General features: G+C 43.5%; 1 protein-coding gene across 4 annotated transcripts in view; it reads left to right on the top strand.

Annotated features, from left to right (window-relative positions):
• LOC132883893 (rho guanine nucleotide exchange factor TIAM2) overlaps positions 1-12718 on the top strand; it is a 110412-nt gene that overhangs the window by 59708 nt on the left and 37986 nt on the right. For 2 of the 4 annotated variants that reach the window (XM_060918001.1, XM_060917998.1), the window contains exons 1-8: positions 42-261; positions 845-1914; positions 2269-2677; positions 3057-3229; positions 4213-4437; positions 4668-4853; positions 5838-5984; positions 8583-8642. In XM_060918001.1, coding sequence (XP_060773984.1) covers positions 859-1914; positions 2269-2677; positions 3057-3229; positions 4213-4437; positions 4668-4853; positions 5838-5984; positions 8583-8642 — 2256 coding nt within the window. In that variant the 5' untranslated portion in view covers positions 42-261; positions 845-858. Of the gene's footprint in view, positions 1-41; positions 262-844; positions 1915-2268; positions 2678-3056; positions 3230-4212; positions 4438-4667; positions 4854-5837; positions 5985-8582; positions 8643-12718 lie in introns of those variants that run through there. The other 2 variants (XM_060917999.1, XM_060918000.1) reach the window with 1 other exon arrangement.

Raw genomic sequence — 12718 nt, 5'->3', positions numbered from 1 at the left:
GCTCCTCCCTTAACTGTTTCCCCACAGATGAGCAAGCGAGACCGCAGGACAGCTGGAGAAGAGAGAGAAACGTCGGAGGGAGAAACGGGGAGGAAGAAAGAAGAGACCTAGAATGGAGAACTGAATGAGCAGAGGATTGCACAAAGGATTACAGGGAATGTTAATGACAACGAGAGGACTGTTAGGAGGGTGAAAAGGAACGAGCAGTAAAGGAATATGAAGGGTTATTCTTGTTTATCCTGAGGAGCAGCACCACACCTGGTAATAGAAACTTGTACATCCGTGTATTATATCCACTATCAGCATCAGGCTGATGTTTTATACTGGAGGGGAAAAAAAGAATGAATCTGATATGATGGCATTATAACATGCTAATTATTTTTATGTTAAAGTCTATTTTCTTCCATTGAGTTGTGTATGTTTTTTACTGGGAACTGCTTGGCATAATTAAGAATTACATTAGCACTGTTTTTTTATTTTAGATTCTATAATTTTCCATATATTTGCATACATTTTTATGCATTTGAAGAAAGAAAACGCTGCAGTTTTGTGGGCATCATGGTGATTGCTGTGCATTTCTTCCTGTAGTCGAATGTTTGAGCTGTTTGAGTCTGTTCATTTTAGATAATCATCTTAAATGAAGTGTTTCAATTAAAACCTTTTCATGGTAAGCTTTTTAGTTAAAAATATTGTTGCTATTGGCTGATACTCAAGATTTCAGTCTTGGTATCAGTACCAGAACAGAAGTCTCTAATTATTGTGTGTATCATGTAATCTGAAAATGCAAAAAAAGACAATCACATCCATAGCACTTCCAGTTCCTTAACATTTTCATTCCATTTAGTCTTACAGATCAGAATGGGAAATACAGACAGCCAGCACAGCAGCTTCATCATTCCTGGCAAGTCACGGCCGTGCTCGCTGAAGCTACACTCATCCAAAGAGGAAGTCCTCTCCCCCCATAGCTGGTGGAGGAACACAGGAGGAGTGTCGGCCTCTAAGACTCGTGGGTCCTCCAGAAACTGCTTGAACCAGCACAAAGGTAGCCAGCCATATGTCTCCTACCACTATGACTACATCGAGGCGCAGCATCCTGGCTCTCCGCAGAACAACGAGTGGGACCATGGGTCACTCCTGGCACGTGGGAATTGTCGATACACTCACACTTCAGTAAGAAGCTCTAACTCCGAAGTTCCTCAAAAAAAGAGCAGTCCCAAGGTGCTCTTGAGTGGGGATGGAAGCTTGAGGGTGGAGTTCACCAATGGGAGGAGAGGTCTGGACAATGAGCTCTGCACTGCACCCATGGACTCAACCTTGAGGGACAGCAAAGGTTCCTCGATCAGTTCTGAGGAATCCTGGTATGACTCTCCATGGGGTGCTGCCACAGAGCTCTGTGACAATGTTTTCACTGCTAACCAGCCTTCGGATGACAGCAGCGGCTACACTACACTCTCCTCCACCCGTACCGAGGATATCAGCTGCCCTCCTTCCACGATGGAATGCCATGCAGATGAGATCCTGTGTCAGGCAACAGGAAATGGAACCATTGGCTATACCACCTATTCTCCAGGATGCACAGAGGAGGACAGTGGTATTGGAGACTCGGTTTTACTCCACATGGAGCAGAAGGACCTTGGATTGAGCTCTTTTGGGAATATTTACACTAACCCAAACTTGACTGGACCTTTTCCCACAATTGGCATCCTTCCTGAAGACCAGGTTCAGGGTCCTCCTGACCTCAATTCAACAAATAAGGAAGAGAGCCAGGAAAGCCAACCTTTCACCTCGCTCACGCTGCCTTGCAGGAAATCAGGTGGTGGTGATGTTAATTCCAGAAAGGACTCGCTCAAGAGCCGGATCCGCCGCATTAGTGACTGGACTGGAAGCCTGAGCAGGAAGAAACGGAGGCTGCAGGTGAGAATAAAAGCCTATGAAGGGCTGATGTGGGCAAAGGTAAAACGCTGTAGCTGCTTGCCCCTTGTGCTTTTTTATCTGCTCATTCATAAGTTTGTGCATACTTAGAATCAGATGAATGAAGGTTTCACATCTGCATGTGATTTTGGTAGAAGCTCAGACTACCCTAGGTGGGTGTAAAGGCTCTTTTGAGGTTAGTGTGGTAATTTCTAAGTTATAGGATATCAGTCCTGCATGATTGGATATATGCAGACAAGACTGACCTTTGTAGTCACAAGTGGTTGTAGATGCTTGCGTGTCTCTTTAGCACTTCACCATGTAATTCAGTCTGTTTTTCCATCATCCTGCCCTCAGGACCCCTCAGAGACCTTCAGCAGTGGTGTGGATGGTCTGGTGAATGACTCCAGTGTTCAACTGGTGGGTGACCCATGCTGGAACCTCTTGAACAGCCAGACACACTCAGCCTGCTCTCTGACAGAGCCATATACTCAGCAGAGCCAGAACGTCTACGAGAACTTTATGCAGGAGCTGGAAATGGGTGATGCTCTCCAGGAGTGGGAAGAGGTTGAGGGAGAGCAGGCTGAGAGCAGCAGTGGGTCTCTGAGCTCTCTGGAGCAGATGGAGCTGCTGTTTGAGAAGGAACAGGGGGTGGTGCGGAGGGCAGGGCGACTTGCCTTCAAACCACTCATCAGCCTGCATAAAGAGCGCAAACTGGAGCTGGTGGCACGCCGCAGGTGGAGGCAATATTGGGTCACGCTTAAAGGTAAGTCCAGCTCTGTCCTTTCCAGCAGGTCTGACTGGAACATAATTGTAACAGGTCCAGATTGGTGTAACAGAAAAGTGTTCAACCTAAAGTGAGGAGTTTGAATCATGACATTGCCACAACCATCCATGGCCTGGAGTCACAGAGAGCAAAACTGACCATGTACTCTGGGTTGGAGGGATGGAATTCCTCTCTCCCTTGTCAATCAGAGCAAGATGCTAGTCTTAACGCTCCTTGGTTGGTAGCCGTTGTGTGGTGGGTAGAGCCAGCAAGTGGGTTTGAATTGGAAATTGGGAGAAAATGGTGGAACCTTCTGATTATTGTACAGTCAGAACAGTACCATCACCATCCGGTAACACACTGTTCTGTCCTCCAACAGGCTGCATGCTCCTACTGAGCGAGGCTGATGGGAAGAACGGCCCAGAACAGGAAATGTCCCCACGATACGTCCTGCTTGCAGAGGACAGTATTGTCCAGGCCGTCCCTGAACACCCAAAGAAGGAAAATGTTTTCTGTTTGAGCAATGCTTACGGCGATGTCTACCTTTTTCAGGTTTGCATTTACATTTATAGCATTTGGCAGCTCAGCTACCAATATCCCAAAGTGACTGAAAGGATCTTTGGATCCAGTAACCTCTAGATGCACATCTCTCTTATACAGATCCATTCCAAACCTAGATGCCCTTACTGTCTTTGATACTTCTTTGTATTTTTTAGTCAGCACATACCATAGAACATGAAGTATCTTGATGGCTTATAATGGATAAAATTGTGTGCTAACTTGAAGCAGCGTTGTGTACAGAAACCACATTACGGCCAGGAATGCATTTTATGTGTTGCTGTTCTAGCTCATAATGACTATGTTGGTCTACATAATATGTTCCCTCATTGCCAGTTTCATAACTATATCTTGGTAAACTGCATGGTAATGAAAAATTGGCAGCACATGTCTGAACTAGAGGGCTATGTATATCCGTCTGTTTGTTTGCTTTTTTCATTTGGCTGTATAACTTTTGTTTTTTCCATGCGAGGAAAAGAAAGCCCTATTGTGTTAACCATTCCAGTTTTCTGTCTTAAAGTCATCCAGAGTTAGTCCATAAGTCCATAAAATTTGCTTCACTACTGAATAATAAATTGCTTGACGTACAATGGAGTGATCATTACACAACAGAAAATAAGGCTACTCTTAAACCTTCATCAAGAAATCCAAATCCAGTGTGAAGATTAGATACTCCCTCAATTCTACATCCCCAACCCCCTTCCCTTGGTAAATCAGTGTTACATGGCCTGAATTTGCTAATTGGAATCTGAAAGGCTCCTTTGGATAAAGGAGAAAACTGCTTTAAGATTGGATTAAGGACTCCAGCAGAGGGAGATGTTAAAAATAATATTGGACCACAGGGTTGGAGTCAGAGTTGAAGGGGTGCTAGTGTTGGACAGCAGACTGTATTCTGACTATCATCTGACTATAATGGGTTATATATGAAGCCCACATGATTATCCATAACTCACTTGGCTGTATTTTTCCAACTTCAGGCCTCAAATCAGACAGATGTGGAGAACTGGGTAACAGCCATCCACTCAGCCAGTGCCTCACACTTGGCCAAGCGTCAGGGCAAAGAGGACACAGTGCGACTGCTGAGGAGCCAGAGCAGAGCCCTGCTGCAGAAGATCGACATGGACAGCAAAATGAAGAAAATGGCTGAGTTGCAGCTGTCTGTCATTACTGACCAGAAGAACAGGAAGGCAGTGGAGGGGCAGGTTTGGATCATGAAAGATATTTTACTTCATGCCCCTTTATTATAGATTTGGTAGGAAGTTAGAAGGAAGTGGTAACCAGAAGGAAGTCAGGAACTTGGAATGACTAGAGTAATGCAAAAGTGTAATGATGTCCAGCTAGGTGTCTAATTTGAAGTGGTTTTCAAGAGACACCTTTAACACAGATGCTTGTAAGATGAATTGTTGTCAGTCGAAGTTCACTATTTTTACAGATCCAGCAGTGGGAGCAAAATCTGGAGAAGTTCAACATGGAGCTTTTCCGTATGCGCTGTTACCTGGCCAGCCTGCAAGGCTCCGAGCAGCCCAATCCCAAGAACCTGTTAGCTGTCGCTTCACGTCAGTCAAAGATAGCACTTGGACGTCTAGGAATTTTCTCTGTCTCGTCTTTCCATGCTTTGGTGAGTCACAGTAATCACTTATTGGGCGAAAGTGGCTTTAGCTTAATTGGAACATAGCCTATGATATAGCAAGTTGATGTTTTCATTCGACTTAATTGGTGTACAAATATATAATAGGATAATTTATCTTATTCATTTTTAGCTCATCCGGCTGCAGGCCAGGCCGGGTGAGCTTATGCAATCACGCATCGTCCGTTGTCCGTCCGCCATCCATCCACAGTTTACAAAAATCGCTACTACTCCTACAGGATTGATCAGATTTCGATCAAACTCACATACAGTGTTCCCCAGGTGGGTGTGCATAAAAATTGTCAAGACTGTGGCTCCACCTGTCATATTTACGATTTTATGGGTGTCTGAAATTTTTAGGTGACTCGTCACATTAAACGCCATTCTTCGTAAACTGCTGGGACATTTTCACTGAAACTCACCCAGAAGACTCTAAAGACATATTCCAACAAGAATTGTTCACCAGCTGGTGCCACCTGCCACAGATGTGGTTACACAGGGGTCATATGCAATTTCATAAAAATCGCTACTCCTCCTACAGGATTGATCAGATTTCGATCAAACTCACATACAGTGTTCCCCAGGTGGGTGTGCATAAAAGTTGTCAAGACTATGGCTCCACCTGTCATATTTACAATTTTATGGGTGTCTGAAATTTTTAGGTGACTCGTCACATTAAACACCATTCTTCGTAAACTGCTGGGACGTTTTCACTGAAACTCACCCAGAAGACTCTAAAGACATATTCCAACAAGAATTGTTCACCAGCTGGTGCCACCTGCCACAGATGTGGTTACACAGGGGTCATATGCAATTTCACAAAAATCGCTACTCCTCCTAAAGGAGTGATCAGATTTCAAACTCACACACAACAACAGTGGCCGGTATGAGCTCCAGCCTCACTGAGGCTATATATTTTTTTTTAATGTTGCTGTTGCGTATGGTCTAATAGTGTGTGTTTTTGTGTGTAACCAGATGTGCACCCGTGATGAAGCCAGTCTGAGGAGGCGTTCACGGTCTCAGTCTCGAGCCGCCCGGAGCAAGCGAGGAATCTTCTCCTCTCAGAAAGGTCTGGACAGCCTGAGTAGACGCAACCAGGAAAAGAGACAGTCTCTGTCCCAGGTAAGGCTGAATCACACATACTTTTATAAAACACATTCACATCTACAGAAAAGTGTCCACTTCAGAGCATCCTGATGTTTCCCTGCTTCCATGCAGCATCACTGCTTGGACTCAGCCACTGATTCTCACTGTGGAAAAAACATTTGGCATTTGCCTTTTTTTCCTCATCACCTGTATAAACACATCTTTACGAGTGACTGCTCGGCTCCTGCCCCAGTAGCATGTTTCTGAAGCCCCTTTGTTTTAATCCTGGTTGGTAAATCTGTTCAGTAATGCTGGTTCTTGGAATGCACATTAACACTGTTTAGAAGGCTTGACCTACAAACTTCCCTCCTTACTTGTTTTTCTCTCTCTGTTTAGCTTCCAGAATTTTATCTGGATAATTACTAAGGCATTGCTAGTGTGTGTGTGTGTTGGGGCATTGCAGTTTTTGGACTGTAGTAAGGGGTTTAGGGAAAAGTGATGAGCAAAGTGCTTGCTACTGCTTCATTACCTCAACTGTTCCCAGTGGGCCCATCTTGGAGAGCTCAGTGTTTTCTATAAAATTTCTTTTTGTCAATGTTTACTTTTCTTTGATATGTAAATAATGAACGCAAAGATTATCATTCACTGTAAACCAGGCAGATTTCTTGATGAAATCTTGCAAAAGGTTTACCTTCATCAGTTAAGCCTGATCGTTTATTCCTCTTAACTCATATCAATTTAACTCACGCAGATGTCGAAGAGCAGCCGAGCCGCTGCTGTTTACTTTAGTTCACTGTAAATCAGTGGCTCTAAATCCACACACACACAGCTAACTGCCTGAATCACATGTGATCAGAGGCAACTGCTCAGCTCTTCCAGCCGGCTAATGATCCAGAGCAGCGTAATCTCAGCCAAACGACCCCTAATAACGCACCCCTCTGGCGCGGAGTTACCATAAACCACGTGCTTAATTGCTGCAAGCTGGGGAGCAGAAGAGAAACAAAAGGTTTGTGTAAAACCACACTGTCCGCTTAAATATCAGACAGCTGGAAAGCGCTCCTGTCGTCTGAAGTCTGCAGCTCTCAGCTTCAGCAACAGACAGAGGAACGGGGGATGGGGGAGTTAGGCTTATTATTTCCAGAAGGCCGTGAGGATGGAGCTGAGGTGAGTCAGTGTCCCAGACCTTCCAGCAGTGCAGTGGTTTAAAAGAAATGCTGCATCACTCTGACAGGCTAATGCCCTTTTACACCAATCACCAATCAATACACAGAGATCCTCTGCCATTAGTCACGGATAGATCTAATCTAATTCTCTGTCCATTTGTTTACCCATTCATCCTTTATCCATCCATTCATCCATCTATTCATCCATCAGTCATCCAGAAATCCCTCCAATAAATCCCTCCATTTAAACTAACAATCTGTCTATCCATCCAGTCTACCTCTCCATTTATTCGTCCATCAGTCCATCCATAAATTTCCCCAATAAATCTCTTCATTTAATCTAACAATCCATCCATTCTACCTCTCCATTTATCCATCCATTCATCCATCAGTCCATCCATAAACTCCCCAGTAAATTCCTATATTTAATCTAACAATCCATTCATTTAGGAAATCCAGTACTACGGTACATCTGTCTGCTTGTCCATCCATCCATCCATCCATCCATCCATCCATCCATCCATCCATCTAATCTACTTCTCCATTTATTCATCCAACAGTCATCCAGAAATCCCCCCAATAAATCTCTCTATTTAATCCATCCATCCATCCTACCTCTCCATTTATCCATCCATTCATCCATCAGTCCATCCATGACCCCCCAGTAAATCCCTCTATTTAATCTAACAATCCATTCATTTAGTAAATCCAGTACTACATCTGTCTGCTTGTCCGTTCGTCTGTCCGTCCGTCCATCTATCCTCTATCTACCTAATTTACTTCATTTATCCATCTATTCATCTATCAAGTGATAATATACCTGTAAATACCTCCATCCAATCTAACTATTCATTCGTCCAATATGGCTCTTCCTACATATATCTTTCCATTTGACATATTTATTGCTCCTTCATCCATCCATCCATCCATCCATCCATCCATCCATCCATCCATCCATCCATCCATCCTTCCTTCCTTCCTTCCTTCCTTGCTTATGTCAGTGCAGTACATCTGAAGCTCTGTGTTCCACTCTTCAGTGTTTCCAGGAACAGTTTCCTGTTTGTGTATCTGTTGTTGATGCCGCTGTGATTCTGGCTGTGGGAGATCAGTGTGTGGTTGGAGCGGCTCTCTCACTGAAACATTTTGGAAGATGATGATCGACTCAGAGCCGTCCCGGCGGGCGTCTGGGTCGAGGGGAGACTGTGGCTCTCGCTTGTAGGCTAACAGAGACTGGCACATTAGCCTGCCCTCTCTAAGCTGTAATTACAGCATCACTCAGACCTTTGATTATTTCTCTGCAAACCTCAGAGGCCAGTTCTGTTCCGATCCAGGATCTAAATAGTATCAAAAGCAGCTGGCTCAGCTCTCTGGTTTCTAATTAAATGCAACTCTAGAGGCCATGTTGCTTTTTTGAGCCTGGATGTTACCTTGGATATATTTTGATGTGTGTGTGGGTTTTTTTATATTGTAGGTATTTGATGGACATTCCAGTGGAACTCGTGGCCATCCATCAGCACAGAGCAGTTCAGAGGTACTGCATGCATCATAGTGATGTTATGTTTTTGCTTTTATTCGATTGTCTAAGTCTATAGCTGCCCCCTGGAGACTGTCTAGCAGATGGAACTGAATTTTCTCATTCTTTCATCTATTTTTTATACATTCTTTTAAAGAAGGCTCATGCTGTGCCAGGTCCAGGTGCCAGCTTGCACCATCTGACATGCTAATACTACTTCATAATGCATGAGGGGAGGTTCCCGCCCTCTCTAATCCCTTGAAACTGGGAAGAGGAGTGGGTGGGTAATAGTGGGGGAGGACTTTGTCACCCTTTTGGAGATTGCACAGCTGTCCCAACAGCCTGCTGATCTGTTGACACTTTACTTTGCAAACAGGCATGGTGTGTGTGTGTGTGTGTGTGTGTGTGTGTGTGTGTGTGTGTGTGTACCTCTATAGAGGCGGAGTTAGTGTTCATTTCATCACAATCCTATTGTCAGTGAATACTCAAACACAGGGAACCTCATGACACCAGCTCAACATGTTACACCTACATTGTACTCATTGTACATACGTTCTCATTTGAGATATAATCCAAGCTGCTCTGAGCAACAATTGGCTTTTGATTGTGAATTCTCCTTCAGATGAATGCTACGAAATTTCCAAAATGCCATAATAAGACACTACAACATGAAGCTCGGTTACTGTTGCCACCCAGATGATTATTTTCCTATCGCAGCACATTCCGAAGTGTTTTGTCTTGTAAGTTTTATCCATTCACAGTTACATTTATATGTGCTGTGGAACATCTGCAAAACAAAGGAGTTCCTCGTATCACTTATGTTATAACAGTTAAAAACAATAATTCCCTCACCAGCATCTTAAGTTAGTCGGATAAAAAATGCAGTTTGTTACGACTTAAAGTTGCAGCTTTAGATTTGATGGATACAAAGCACTGACACTGGAGACTCCTTCCATAAATGTAAACAAGCATTTTATTATTATTAGTGTGCTTGCAAAATCACACTATTGTTCTTCTTAAAGGAAAACTCCAGAGTGAAATGCTTTCTAGGTCTATTTTCGCATTATTGGGAGTGCATACGTTGAGTTGCTACCGCAATCACGTCAATCAGATGTGTTTTGAGAAAATTCGTTTTTTGCAATTTCAACTGGAAAGCACTAACACGGCAGTGCGAGGGGCGTGTCTTTTTGCCGATTCAAAACGCTAGTTTTAAAACCATTGCAAAGCTCAAAACAACATGACAGTTGTGTGGAAGTGAGTAGAGGGTTCCTACAAACAAAACGAAGTGTCCGTAGCTCTGCAAGTGCACGGACAGAGTGTGTAGAAGAGTAAATACAAAGCCAGTGACCTTACCTGAAGTTGGTCTTCTCCAGACGCCATCTTCAGGGGACAGTCCGTAAAAGTCGAGTGCCGAGTGCAAAGCCCGTATTTACTCTTCTACACACTCTGTCCGTGCACTTGCAGAGCTACGGACACTTCGTTTTGTTTGTAGGAACCCTCTACTCACTTCCACACAACTGTCATGTTGTTTGGAGCTTTGCAATGGTTTTAAAACTAGCGGTTTGTATTGGCAAAAAGACACGCCCCTCGCACTGCCGTGCTAGCGCTTTCTGGTTGAAATCACAAAAAACGAATTTTCTCAAAACACATGCGATTGACGTGATTGTGGTAGCAACTCAATGTATGCACTCCCAATAATGCGAAAATAGACCTAGAAAGCATTTCACTCCGGAGTTTTCCTTTAAGTTTTATTTTTATTATTCGTTTTCACCCGTTTTTTGGATCCACTACTCCTCCTAGGGCTTTCGAGATAGAGACACCGTTCCAACGCTGAAACGTAGGGCCTGATCTGGAATGGCGTGCTTGTTTTCAGCTTTTGGATCGACACACCTGTTCTCTCGTTCTTGTCGTTTTTGTGTCATTTTTTTCCCATAGAGAATGAATAGGGCTCACGAATCGAATCATCCTGCTCGGACACACTTCATCGCAGACGCACCAAACCTCATGTGATACCTCAGGCCAACTCCCCCGACACATACATGCAATCGGTTCTGACCCGCACTCATTTTTTCCTTTCTTTTCATGCCCCACTTTTTCATCCATTCACTTCCATTCATTTTTGGCCCCATTGAAAATGAATGGCGTTTCGGGAAAAAAGCTTTCACTCTCCGTCAAATTTTTTAACTGAGTGACCAAACTTCAAGAGACTTCATATGATGCCTCAGGGCAAGTCCCCACACATCTCCGTCCCCTCACGTGAGACCTGCACTCGTCTTTTTCTTGGTTTTCACACATCCTTTTTTTCCGTCCATAGGCTTCCATTGATTTTTGGCCTCATTCGAATGAAAGGAGTTTTGCTCAGTAACACTTCACCACACATCCACTGCTGTAGCGTGCTTGTATACAGCTTTTGGATCGATGCACCCGTTAGCATGTTAGTATGCTAGCATGTTAGCCTGCTAGCTGTTAGCATGTTAGCATGCTAGCTGTTAGCATGCTAGCTGTTAGCATGTTAGTATGCTAGCATGTTAGTATACTAGCTTGTTAGCATGTTAGTATGCTAGCTTGTTAGCATGCTAGGATGCTAGCTGTTAGCATGCTAGCTGTTAGCATGCTAGCTGTTAGCATGCTAGTTGTTAGCATGTTAGCATGCTAGCTGTTAGCATGCGAGCATGAGAGCTGTTCTGCTACAGCTCAGCAAGCACACTGCATTTTCTCTGCGGAAATGCAGTCTAGTTGTTATTATTATTATTATTATTATTATTATTATTAATAAAAGCATCACTATATATCAATGATTAATTTTTTAAATGTGTCTATGTATACTTACGTATAATAAATATGTGCAGGTTCTGCCGTACAGCTCCCTCAGAGTGAACTGTTATGTTACTAAGATGTTGCTCCTATATTAATATTTCCATAGTGATTTACAGCCAACACTCCTACCCTATCCTATCAGATCTGCTGTTCTAAAAAATTAATCAACACCTCCTGACCAATCAGAATCACGAATTCAACAGCACTGTGATATTATGGTTATTAACGATTGATTCCTTGATTATTTAATTTACTGTCATTAATTTGTCAGTGTTACCCAGAATTTCATTTCAGTTATGTGTACTTTACATATGTTAGTATAATATAACATCATAAAATGTCAAATAAAATGTTATATTATATGGACGCAAGTGTTTTAGTGTGAAATACACCACTCATATTTTTCATCCGAGTTCCATCCGGGACATGGAGAACCAAAACTGGGACATAAATCTCTATCTGTCACTCGTGAGGAAATCGATGAATTGTTTTGATAAATTTGGGGACTTTGTGTTTGTGAATGTGTCGATATAATAAAAAGAAAATCACACGTTGGCTTGAAGATATGAAGTTTATCTTCTCGTGTTGAAAAACTCACATTTTTCAGATTAAATACATCGCGGATCTGAGAGACATATTTAAAGATTATTTGCTGGCGCTGAGTGGTCTATCAGATATATTCCATTCAGTGAGCATGATACTGAACGCGTCGAAGATGAGGAGCTGAATGAAATATATCTGATAGACCACGAAAAAAAGCCAGCCAATATTCATCTCATCTCATTATCTGTAGCCGCTTTATCCTGTTCTACAGGGTCGCAGGCAAGCTGGATCCTATCCCAGCTGACTACGGGTGAAAGGCGGGGTTCACCCTGGACAAGTCGCCAGGTCATCACAGGGCTGACACATAGACACAGACAACCATTCACACTCACATTCACACCTACGCTCAATTTAGAGTCACCAGTTAACCTAACCTGCATGTCTTTGGACTGTGGGGGAAACCGGAGCACCCGGAGGAAACCCACGCGGACACGGGGAGAACATGCAAACTCCACACAGAAAGGCCCTCGCCGGCCACGGGGCTCGAACCCAGGACCTTCTTGCTGTGAGGCGACAGCGCTTACCACTACACCACCGTGCCGCCCCCAGCCAATATTATTATTATTATTATTATGCTTATATACACTCTTCATATCAGCATTCTTGAAGGCCAACACAAGTTTAACCGCGAGTTGTTGCCATCAGTGCAGCGGTGAAGTCCCCTTCCAGCTGGT

This window comes from Neoarius graeffei, chromosome 3, assembly GCF_027579695.1.
Source record: "Neoarius graeffei isolate fNeoGra1 chromosome 3, fNeoGra1.pri, whole genome shotgun sequence".
Lineage (NCBI taxonomy): Eukaryota > Metazoa > Chordata > Actinopteri > Siluriformes > Ariidae > Neoarius > Neoarius graeffei.
The sequence above is the reverse complement of the archived record's forward strand: the minus strand, read 5'-3'. Positions and strand labels throughout refer to the sequence as shown.